This window comes from Sminthopsis crassicaudata, chromosome 4 (genome assembly GCF_048593235.1).
Source record: "Sminthopsis crassicaudata isolate SCR6 chromosome 4, ASM4859323v1, whole genome shotgun sequence".
Classification (NCBI taxonomy): Eukaryota; Metazoa; Chordata; class Mammalia; order Dasyuromorphia; family Dasyuridae; genus Sminthopsis; species Sminthopsis crassicaudata.
The window spans coordinates 312,495,179-312,507,435 of record NC_133620.1 but is presented as its reverse complement, the minus strand read 5'-3'; the positions used below and the strand labels follow the sequence as shown (position 1 = coordinate 312,507,435).

General features: G+C 37.6%; 1 protein-coding gene across 2 annotated transcripts in view; it reads right to left on the bottom strand.

Annotated features, from left to right (window-relative positions):
- The window catches only part of SEPTIN9 (septin 9), a 341,706-nt gene that overhangs the window by 266,767 nt on the left and 62,682 nt on the right, over positions 1-12,257 (bottom strand). Inside the window, exon 1 of one of the 2 annotated variants that reach the window (XM_074260231.1) lies at positions 2,176-2,511. The exons of the other annotated variant lie outside the window; for it this stretch is intronic. Within the exon in view, the coding sequence (XP_074116332.1) occupies positions 2,176-2,197 (22 nt within the window). The 5' untranslated portion in view covers positions 2,198-2,511. Of the gene's footprint in view, positions 1-2,175; positions 2,512-12,257 lie in introns of those variants that run through there. 2 annotated transcript variants of the gene reach the window in all.

Sequence of the window (12,257 nt, the reverse complement as noted above, 5' to 3'; positions counted from 1 at the left end):
AGCCAGGGAAATCAGGAAGTAGAAATTAGGAGAAAAGTATTCAGAACATGGGGAACAGACAGTGAAAAATACTTAAAATCCAAAATCTTATGTGAGTAACAGCAAGGATTGTTGTCACTGGATAGAAGAATAGGTATGGGCAGTGGTGGTGGGGTGACAGGTGTAAGAAAACTTTAAAGATAGGAATGGCTTTTAAAGTCAGAGGATTTTATATTTGATCCACGAAGTTAATTGAATAGGAGGGTGACACAGTTAAATTATACTTTAGTAAGATCAATTGTACAGCTGAGCAGAGGATAGTGATTTGGGGCAGAGACCAGCCAAGAGGCTGTAAAAATAATTCAGATATATTATAATCATGGCATACACCATAATAATGGTAGTGGGCTTCTATGAGATAAGGTCTTAAGGTAGAAATGGCAGAACTTGGCAATGAAGTTAGGAAGCTGGCAGACAGGGCTTGACTGCTTCAGTGGGTTCTTAGGCAAATGCCCATTACTCTTTTGAGAAGGCCTTTGCTTTCGGAATCTAGAACAGGGGTTGCATATTAAGCTCCCATTTACATTTTTAAATAAAGCTTTATTGTACTCAAAAATATAAAAAACCTAGTTTGCAGACCACTGGTCTGGAGTAAGGGGCAATTAGCCCATTCAATTTTATCTAACCATAGTGCTAGATCCTAAACCAAGATAGTCTGTCTATCCCATCCCAGCCCCTGCTATCCCCTTCCAGAAAACCCTATTCTCTATTTCTTCTCCAGGCTATGTTTGGTTAGCTGAGTTGGTATATATCTCTATGCATTTAAGACTTCTGTCAGCAACTACAGAACCGCAGTCAAACTGCCCAGCTGGCCCACATCACCAAGCTCAAACATGGAAAGTACAAATAGGTTTCAATACCAGCTGTTGCCCTCCACCCTGACTGCGTGGCTGCCTCGCCTCCCTGTGGTCTTACTTATAAAGAGAGCAAGCACTGAGACACATATACACAGAAGCTCCTGTCAACAGTGCCCAGAGCAACCTCCCTGCCAATCCTAATACTAAATCTAGGTATGCATTCCAACTTTGAACTAGGTCATAAAGGATCCATTTCTCAGAAGGATCCCTAAGGTAATACCTTTCTTCAGCCTCTGGAACAGAAAAATAAGAAGCAGACATCAACAAGTAGCCAACAACCAAAGGAAATGCAACAGTAGTCTGTGCTTTCTGAACTGACGGTGAATGCTTGAAACATTCAGAATACCTGAATCTTTCATCTCTCCTTACTTCCTTCAAGAACACTTAAAATTCTTTTTTTTTTTTTTTTTTTGCCTTTTTCTGCCAATGTGGGCTTAATGAAAATTATTTGCTCATTCCCCAGTCATCTAAATAAACACAGCTCCATACATAATGTTTCATTGAATCCCATGGTGCTTTCTGAATAGATTCTCCCAAATTGTCACAAAACTTTTTGTGGCTATTTTTGGATTATTTTTGGTGCCACATATCCCAAGATGAGCACAGTTTCTACAGTGTACTACTTCCATTCCCATACCTCCAATAACGGTTTTTCTACCTAAGGCTGTCCCCAGGCAAAAAATCCCTCCCTGCTGGGAAGACACACACAGACCCTGGTTGGGGCAATACCAGCCTCATCTCCTGTAATCAGGTTCCCTAAAAAAGAACTTAAATACTATTTCACAGAAAAAAAAAAAAAAAAAAAAAAAAAACACGACCTTGAAAACAGATCTTGAGAAACAGCAAAAACACAAACCACAAAGGCAGGCAAACCAACCGACCAACCAAACACACAATTACCAAGCTCCCCCCATCTGTCTCTCCCCGGAACCAGAGTTAAGTCTCAGCCTTCACTGTCCTCTCAGGATCCAGTGTAGCAGATCGGAATATGAACAAGAGAACAAAACGAATGGAAGAAGCAGGTCTCAAATGAAATCCAGACGCTGGAAAAAAAAAAAAAAAAAAAAAAAAAGCTGCGTGTCCCCCCCCTCCCTCTGGAATGACAGAGTTCAGAAAATTTGGAAGGATCAAGAAGAAAAGCAAAAACTTTTTAGAAAAATGAATTAAACTGACCCTCAGCTGCTTCTTTCCTTCAACTTCAGTGCTGTGAGTCAAAGAGAGGGGAAGGGAGGGGGGAGAAATAATAAATAGGGGAGGGGGGAGAAAGTTGATTGCCTACCTGTGATCCGGTCTCTCTCCATTACTACAGGATATATTTAGCAGAAGCAGGAGTATCAAGGCCTTCCCTTTTTTTTTTTTTTTTTTTTTTTGGAGGCGTCCCTTTTCTCACCTCCCACTCCCTCCCTCTTTCTGCCTCCTCCTCTTCCTCCTCCTCCTCCTCCTCCTCCAAAACAGCTCTTTGTCTGGTCTAATTTCTTCAATCTGTTGCAATCATGAATGCATACAAATTACCACATTTCCATGTGCTGATCATATGTTTGTGCTCTAAACTGAAGTAGCATTGTCTCTTTGAAACAGTACAAAAAATAAAAGGAAGAGAAGTTAAAAGCAAAGGGAAAAGGGGCTGGACATATGACCTAAAAAAAAAATCCAACAGCCCCCAAATAGTCCACCCCACGCAGGACAACTGTAAAGTCCAAGTTTTCCCTGAGATGATCTTAAAGCTACAGCCTGAAGTTTCTGGTGCGCATGCCTCCACACCTCCCCTTCTTCCCTCCCTCCCTCCCTCCTTCTTTCCCTCCCCCCACTAGTGGTTTGAGTCTCAAAGCTTCTTTTTAATATCCACCAGGAGATGCTTAAGTTAGCTTCTTGGAAACCAACACACAGAATCAAATTCCTGGTGACTTCCCAGAGCCTTTCATTTTCCTCATCCCATGTTATTGTGATTTCCTTTGGTTTAAGTGTTTTAAAAGCTTAGTTCCTGCTTTGCTTTTTTTCTTCCCACTTCCCACAGGCTTTCTGTCTTAGCCAGGTCTGACATGTTAGACTCTATGAGAAGTAGCAAGTTGCCTGTTCTCCTTTCTGCAGACTACAAGAGGGTGACAACACCACTAGTTACACCTGCCTGACAGGATAAGATCTAAAGATAATCATTTACTCCCCAAGAAACTTCCTAGTACCCCACCACCATCTCCCCATTGCCCTGGGGTGACAAGAGGCAGAAGGGAAATCTCCACCCATCCCAAGAGCCAGAGACTTCCTGGAAGATTCCTACCCAACCAACATGAGTCAGTTTGTCTCCAACTGTCCCTTGGGAAAATGTTCAATTTCTTCCAGCTGCTTACCCTCCTCCTCCACACACATACTCAAGCCGTTACAAGGCATAAAGTGACAAGGTAAGGGGAAGCAAAAGAAGATAGAGTAATCTTTTTTAATTATTTGGGGTGCTGGGTACTGGTCATCTGCTCTGATATGAGGAATTTTCTGGCACCAGAAATGAAAAACTGATAGTTGTGGTTAAATTAAAAGAGGTGAGAAAGAAGGCTAGGATTGATTAATAGGCTTGTTTTCTAACTTTATTGGAGGACATTTCCTTTGCACTTTAGATATCACCTGGACATGGACGCTATGACCATCCAAATCTCCCTCCTTCAAAAATTTCAACTGTTTTCTTCACCCTAAACAGACACACTTCTGGCAACTCAACTTAGTTAGGAGTGGATCAAATCCTCTTCCCAGATGGCTAGAAATGTGTCCCAGACTCAGTGCTTTTATTTTTCAGATCATTGACTTGGAGATGAAAGGGACTTCTTAAATCCACTACCTTTTTTTTTTACAAAGGAGGAAACCAAGACTTAGATTGAATGGCAGAGCCAAAATTTGAAGACAGGTCTAATGAACCCCAAATCTACTGGTCTTTCAACAGCATCATCTTCCTTTGGATTCTCAAACATATGTCTGAAAATCTTACTTGAGCTGTATAAATAAGAGGAACCATTAAGTAACTTTTGGGTTCCAGAAAAGAATTAGGAAAAGACCTCAGAGACCAAGTATTTTAAACCCTACCAATTTCCTCTACAACAATCTAAAGCCTTCACCCTATTCCCATGAGAACTTCCTAATAGACTAGGCTCCCAGGGTTTTCTGTGACTTGTTTTAGGGGAATCATAAATCATTTAGGCATAGACTATGGGCAGTGACTCATTTGGCCTTTACTTTCAGGAAACATGTGACAGTGGAACATTGCTGAATTTGAAATCAGAGAATCTGAGTTCAAATCCAGCCTTAGATGCTTACTGTGTGACTCTGAGCACAAGCTAATTGCAATCATTTAACCCTGTTAAATAGTTTCCTCACCTGCAAAATGAAGGAAATGGTAAATCACTTCAGTAACTTTCCAAGATAACCTCAAAAAGGATCATAAAAGAGTTGGATATGATGAGAAAAAGCTACTAAAACAAGGTAGTTTTCCTCATCTGTAAAATGGGGACAAATAATAGCACCTATCTTCCAGGAGTGTTTTAAGGATCAAATGAATAATAATTGGAAAGTGCTTAGCATAGTGCCTGGCACTAGTAAAATACTATGTAAATACTAATTATTATTATTATTATTAAATTGAGTTCTACCACCAATGTGACTTAAACCAAGTTGCTTAGCTTCTCTAGGGCTCAATTTCCTCATCTGTAGATGACAGAATTAAACAAAATATCCTCATAAGTTTCCCTCAAACTTTATATCGATAATCCTGTGGCTTCTCCTAAGCAATTAAAAAGCCTCCTAACTGGTCTTCCTGCCATCAGAGCATAGCATCCATGGCTCGGCATTGCTTACACAATAAAATATAAATTGCTGATTTCAGCAATCGATGCCCTCCATAATCCGGCTCCAACCTACCCTCTTGCTAAACTTATCAAAATTTTACCCTGCTCTCTTTCCTTTCTCAAACTTCCTTCTTCTGTCTTTATGCCTATGACACATAGTTTCTCATCTCCCATGTTTGTGATAGATTTCCTCTATCTTGGCCAGTGTAAAAACAATAATAGCTAACATTTAAATAGCATTTACTACGCTCCAGGCACTATGCTGTGTCCTTTATAGTTATATCTCTAATCCTCACAAAAAAAAAAAAAAAAAAAAAAGAACCCTGGAAGGTTGTAGGTGCTGTCATTATTCCTATTTTACAGATGAGGAAACTGAGGCAGGGTCACACAGCAAGTATCTGAGATTGGATTTGAACTCAAATCTTCCTGACTCTAGATTTTTCTCTATGCATTGGGCTATCTAACTGCCCAGTTAAAGTCCATTTGATGGGGGTTGAGGTCCCTTTAAGATTCCTTTCTGGTTCCCAGCCCCCACAGGATCTGAACTAACTTGGGCTTTCCCAGCCCCCACTATCTGCTCAGGTTTCCCCAACCCCCACAAACAGCTTCTTCCTTCTCTAAAAACCCATTGAATTCTATTCAGTGCTAACCCTGGCCGAAACCTGCCAGGAGCCTGGGACTCCACCCACCTTCAAGATTATAAAAAGGGGAACCCTGGAAGCCCACTCTTTTTAGGAGCCTGAACATGGCTTTCTTACATCAGCCATGTCAAGGGTTCTTGTCCGCCTGGCAACCAGCTCTGGCCCTGGCGTCTTTCTACCTTTACCCTTACTTCCAAACCCAATCTAGGTTTTCAGGCCTGTAAATTCCTTTACAGGGGACTCTGCACCGTCACTAGACTATCCTTGTGCTGAACCAAAAGGGGTTCCTTCTTTCCTAACTCTCATCACTTTTAATCCAAATTCCAAGTCAGATGCGATCTCTTTTGCTCTATAAGCAAAGCAGAATTGAAGTAGAACAAAAGATATGCAAGATATGCAAATTTAAAGAATCTACCCCAAATATCCACATAGAGTATTTGTGCCTGGCCTGTGGTAGAACCTGCTGGTCTGATCAACCAATTGGAGACATTTTAAACTTGACTCTAACATAGTCATGTCTTTTTGGTCCTCTTTGAGAACAAAGGCTAATAGCCAATCACATGTAAACACACACACATCTGCTCATTCAGGAAAGATCTCTTCCTCTTCAAATTTCTTTTTTTTCCCTTTTTTTCCTGAGGCTGGGGTTAAGTGACTTGCCCAGGGTCACACAGCTAGGAAGTGTTAAGTGTCTGAGGCCAGATTTGAACTCTGGTCCTCCTGAATTCAGGGCTGGTGCTCTATGCACTGCGCCACCTAGCTGCCACCTAGCTGCCCCCTCTTCAAATTTCTTAAAACACTTACAACAATACTTTTGCTTTGTATTGTTATAGTGTCATATAATCCTCATCTCCTTCTCAGATTATATATATTTTTTGAGAGCACGGACTGAATGCTATTTTCATCTTTATATCCATCTTTAGTTTCTAACCATAAGACTTTGCACATAAGAGAATACATGAAGAACTGGTGATTTCATTAGCATTGGAAGTCACTACAGGAGAACTCCTATGAATAGCAATCACAATTCACTTCTAACTTAGAGAATTATACAAAGTCCAGACAGTTTAAATGACTTGCTCTTGGATACAGGGCTATTGGATGTCAACAATAGAGTGTGAACCCAAACATTCCTGACTTTAAATTCAATATTTTATCTACTTTGTCACTTGGTCTTGCATATAAAAGTGTTTAATAAACACTGGTTTGAGATGAGGTGAATGGATGCAACAACCTTTTAAAAAAAAACACATTTTTAAAGTCAATGCAACCAAAAATTAGAAGACAAGAAAAAAGATGGGAAACAACTTTTACAGTCATTTTTAAAATAAAAATCTTATTTCTAAAATATAGAGATCTGAGTCAAATTTATAAGAATACAAGTCATTCCCAATTGACAAATAGTCAAAGGATATGATACAGGCAATTTTCAGATAAAGACATTAAAGTTTATCTATAGTCACAAGCAAAAATGCTTTAAACTACTATTAATTAGAGAAATACAAATTAAAACAATTCTGAGGTACATATCTTATACCTCTCAGATTGACGAATGTGAAAGAAAAAGAAAAAGATAAATGTTGAAGAAGATGTTGGAAAATTGGAACACTAAAACATTGTTAATAGAATTGGATATTGATCTTACCATTCTGGAGAGCAATTTGGAGCCTCCAAAAGGCTATAAAACTGTGCATACCCTTTGACCCAGCAATACCATTAGGTCTGTATCTCAGAGAGATCATTAAAAAAAAAAAAAGGAAGGGGGGGAAGACCCAGGTATACAAAAATATTTTTTGTTGAAAATGAATTGGAAATTGAAAGACTGTTGGGGAATGCCTGAACAAGTTATGGTATATGGATGCAATGGAACATTATCATGCTATAAAAAATGATGACCAGGATGCTCTCAGAAAATGAACTGAGGCTGAATGAAGCAAGTAAAACCAGCAGAACACTGTATACAGTAGCAACATTGTTCAATAATCAACTTTTGGTTGATTTAGCTCCTATCAGCAACACAATGATCTATGATAATTCCAAAAGATTCATGATGGAAAATGCTATCCAAATCCAGAAAGAACTATGGAGTCTGAATATAAATTGAAGCATATTGTTTTTACTTTGTTGTTGTTTCTTCTTTCTCATGCTTTTTCCCTTTTGTCCTGATTCTTCTTTTACAATATGATCAATGTAGAAATTTGTTTAATATGATTATATATGCCTAACCTCTATCAAATTGTTTATCATCTTGGTGAGGAGAGTGGGGAAGGGAGGGAGTGAGGGGAAAAAAATTAGAAGTCAAAATCTTATCAAAGTAAATGTTGAAAACTAAAAAAAAAAGAAATAAAAAGAAATAAAAATGCATTTTATTATCTTTTTTTTACATTAACTTAATATTTGCCACTATACTCCTCCCCTACCCCACTAAAGAACTATTTCTTATCACAAAGAATTTTTTAAAAGGAAAGAAAAAAATCAGCAATATTATCATATCAAAAAGGTTTGATATTTCATACAGTTTCATATTCATAGTTATCACTTCTGCAAAAGATGCCCCTTCTTATATCTTCTTTGAAGGCAAGCTTGACCATTATAAATTCAGTTTCAATTGTTCTGTTGTTATTCTTTCCATTTACATTGTTATAGTCACTTTATATACTATTTTCTTTGTTTTTCTTATTTTGATTTGAATCAGTTCATATAATTCTTCCCATGTTTCTCTGTATTCATAATTTTTATTCCTTATAGGATAGTAATTTTAAGAGCTGTATCACAACTTTTTAGCCATTCCTCAAGCAATTTCTAATTCTTTTTTATTTTTCCCCACAAAAAAGTGGTCCTATAAACATTTTGGTACATATGTAGCCTTTCTCTTTGATATTGATGGTCTTGGAATATATACTTAAAAGTGGGATACCTGGGGTCAGAAAAGTATAAACATTTTAATTACTCTCGATATAATTCCAAATTGCTTTCCAGAATACTTGAACAAATTCACTGGTTTACCAGCAATGCATTATTATGTGCATCTTTCCATAACCCCACCTAATACTGACTATTCTCATCTTTGTCTTCTTTGCCAATCTTCATGCAATTGTCAAGTGTCCATTATCTATGTCTCCCAATATAAAGAGGAATCAGATTGCTGAAAGATCTCAAGGTCACATTATATAAGGATTAATTGAAGAAATTGTGGATGTTTTAGCCTGGAGAAGAGAAGATCTAGATGGTATCATAACAATTATTACAAATTTTTGAAGACCTACCATGTGGGGGCTCAGACTTTTTCTGTTGGGGCACAGAAGGCAGACTAAGAACATTAAGCAAAAGCTGCAGAGATGCAAATTTGGGCTTGATATTAGGAAAAATTATTGAAACTGTTTAAAAACTGGCTCTAGAGGTAGTTGGTGTCCTTTTAATGAAAGTTTTCAAGTAAAGGCTAGAAAACAATCTGTCCAGTATGTTGTAATGAAGATTTTTTTTTTCCTTTTTTCCAGTGTGATGTAGACTGAATGGCTTCTGAGGTTCTTTCATTTCTAAACTTCTTTGATACTATCTGTGTCCAGGGGTCACATTTGTTCAGGTACCTGGAGCTGTTCAGTCCTGCCATCTTTTCCCCTATCACATATCAAGACCTTAAGAAAAACCTCCTTGAATATTACCACAAACATTAAAAAATCTTTACCACCTAATCCAAGCTTTTCATTGATTGCCATGGAGGGGAGCAGGGGGAGGGAGGGGAAGAGAAAGAGAAGCATGTATAGAAAGCAGAGAAGGAAGTCAAATTAGAGTCTAAATCTATTTTCTGTCCCTTTCTCTTTCTCTTTCTTAGTCTCTCTCCTCCCTTTCTCTCCATTCTCTAAGTGCTGTTTAAATATTAGCATCATTATCATTATCATCATCTTGCCTGGGACCTAGTCTACATGCCACTTTCTGACCACCATTTGCAAACCCTGATGCACTATGGTGATGATACATCATCATCTTCTTCTGTGCCTCTCAGAATCCTATTTATTTTTAAGGCTGAGTTAGCTATCACCTCCTACATGACTCCCTCCCTGATTTGTGAAGCTTTTAGTATCCTTTTCTGTAAAAGGCTGGAACTGATCAGATGCACTTAGATAACCAAGCACTTAAAGCTAATTACCAATTGGACAAAACTCTATTAACGTATGCTTGGAGAATGATCCTGCCCAACTATTCTGTGTTGGCTGGATCTGTAGGTGTAGACAGAGAAGTGTGAGAGAGATCAGAGGGTGGAGTAGGACAAGTTGGATCATTCTTTGGCGGTGGAGAGAGGAAAGGAGGTGTGGAGATTCCTATATCTATTCCCCTGATGGCGACCCCCAAAAGGCCAAGAATAAAGACTTTTGCTTATCCTGACTCCAGCTGATTCTAAGATATCCAGGGTACTAACATGGTTATTACACTTTTCTTTCTTAAATGTATGGGAAATCCATCTTCTTCTCACTCCATTCTCCACCTGAACTTAGTAAAATATAGTCTCTTTATGGGCAGATATTCCTTTGGTGTCTCTATATCTCCAGCATCTGGTACAATGCCTTACACAGAATAAGAACATAATATTTGTTGTATAGGTAGCATTTCTATAGTGTTTAAAGACTTTTAAATATTTTGCAAATAATATTTCATTTGAACCACAGAACAATTTATTTTTCAAACTGAAAGAGGTTAAAGGGCTTGCTCAGAATCTCACAACTACATTTGATTTCAGGTCTTTCTATTTCCAGATTCAGCATTTATCCATCTCACTACTTAGCTATCTCTGAATCAAAATTAATAGGTTGACACTGTAATCAAGAGTACTTTAAAGACTCTTTACCCATCTTTACCTGTAACATATAATGGATGTAATGACACTTATTAAAAATATAGGAATACCTTACTTAGAGAACCCCAAAGACTGCTAAAAAGCTATTAGAAATAATTCAGAAATTTAGCAAAGTGGCAGGATACAAAATAAATCCACATAAATCCTCAGCATTTTTATATATCACCAACAAAATGCAACAGCAAGAGATACAAAGAGAATTTCCATTCCAAACAAATGTTGAGAGTATAAAGTATTTGGGAATCCATCTACCAAAGAAAAGTCAGGAATTATATGAGAAAAATTACAAAACACTTGCCACAAAAATAAAGTCAGATTTAAATAATTGGAAAGACATTCAGTGCTCTTGGATAGGCCGAGCAAATATAATAAAGATGACAATACTCCCCAAACTAATCTATCTGTTTAGTGCTATACCAATCAGACTCCCAAGAAACTATTTTAATGACCTAGAAAAAATAACAACAAAATTCATATGGAAGAATAAAAGGTCGAGAATTTCAAGGGAATTAATGAAAAAAAAAGTCAGAGGAAGGTGGTCTAAGTGTACCTGATCTAAAGCTATATTATATAGCAGCAGTCACCAAAACCATTTGGTATTGGCTAAGAAATAGACCGGTAGATCACTGGAACAGATTAGATACAAAGGACAAAAAAGGGTACATCTATAGCAATCTAATCTTTGACAAACCCAAAGATTCCAACATTAGGGATAAAAATTCATTATTTGGAAAAAACTGTTGGGAAAACTGGAAATTAATATGGCAGAAATTAGATATGGATCCACACTTAACACCATATACCAAGATAAGACCAAAATGGGTCCATGATTTAGGCATAAAGAATGAGATCATAAATAGATTAGAGGAACAGAGAATAGTCTAACTCTCAGACCTGTGGAGGAGGAAGGAATTTATGACCAGAGGAGAACTAGAGATCATTATTGATCACAAAATAGAAGATTTTGATTACATCAAACTAAAAAGTTTCTGTACAAACAATACTAATGCAAACAAGATTAGAAGGGAAGTAACAAATTGGGAAAATATTTTTAAAAGTAATGCAAACAAGATTAGAAGGGAAGTAACAAATTGGGAAAATATTTTTAAAAGTAAAGGTTCTGACAAAGGTCTCATTTCCAAAATATATAGAGAACTGACCCTAATTTATAGGAAACCAAACCATTCTCCAATTGATAAATGGTCAAAGGATATGAACAGACAATTCTCAGATGATGAAATTGAAACTATATCCACTCACATGAAAGAGTGTTCCAAATCACTATTGATCAGAGAAATGCAAATTAAGACAACTCTGAGATACCACTACACACCTGTCAGATTGGCTAAGATGACAGGAACAAATAATGATGAATATTGGAGGGATGTGGGGAAACTGGGACACTGATACATTGCTGGTGGAGTTGTGAAAGAATCCAGCCATTCTGGAGAGCAATTTGGAACTATGCCCAAAAAGTTATCGAACTGTGCATACCCTTTGACCCAGCAGTGCTACTACTGGGCTTATATGCCAAAGAAATACTAAAGAGGGGAAAGGGACCTATATGTGCCAAAATGTTTGTGGCAGCTCTTTTTGTTGTAGCTAGAAACTGGAAGATGAATGGATGTCCATCAATTGGAGAATGGTTGGGTAAATTATGGTATATGAAGGTTATGGAATATTATTGCTCTGTAAGAAATGACCAGCAGGAGGAATACAGAGAGGCTTGGAGAAACTTACATCAACTGATGCTGAGTGAAATGAGCAGAACCAGAAGATCGCTGTACACTTCAATGCTGTATGAAGAGGTATTCTGATGGAAGTGGATATCTTTAATATAAAGAAGATCCAACTCACTTCCAGTTGATCAATGATGGACAGAAATAACTACACCCAGAGAAGGAACACTGGGAAGTGGATGTAAATTGTTAGCACTACTGTCTATCTCCCCAGGTTACTTATACCTTCGGAATCTAATACTTTATGTGGAACAAGAAAATGGTATTTACACACATATATTGTATCTAGGTTTTACTGTAACACA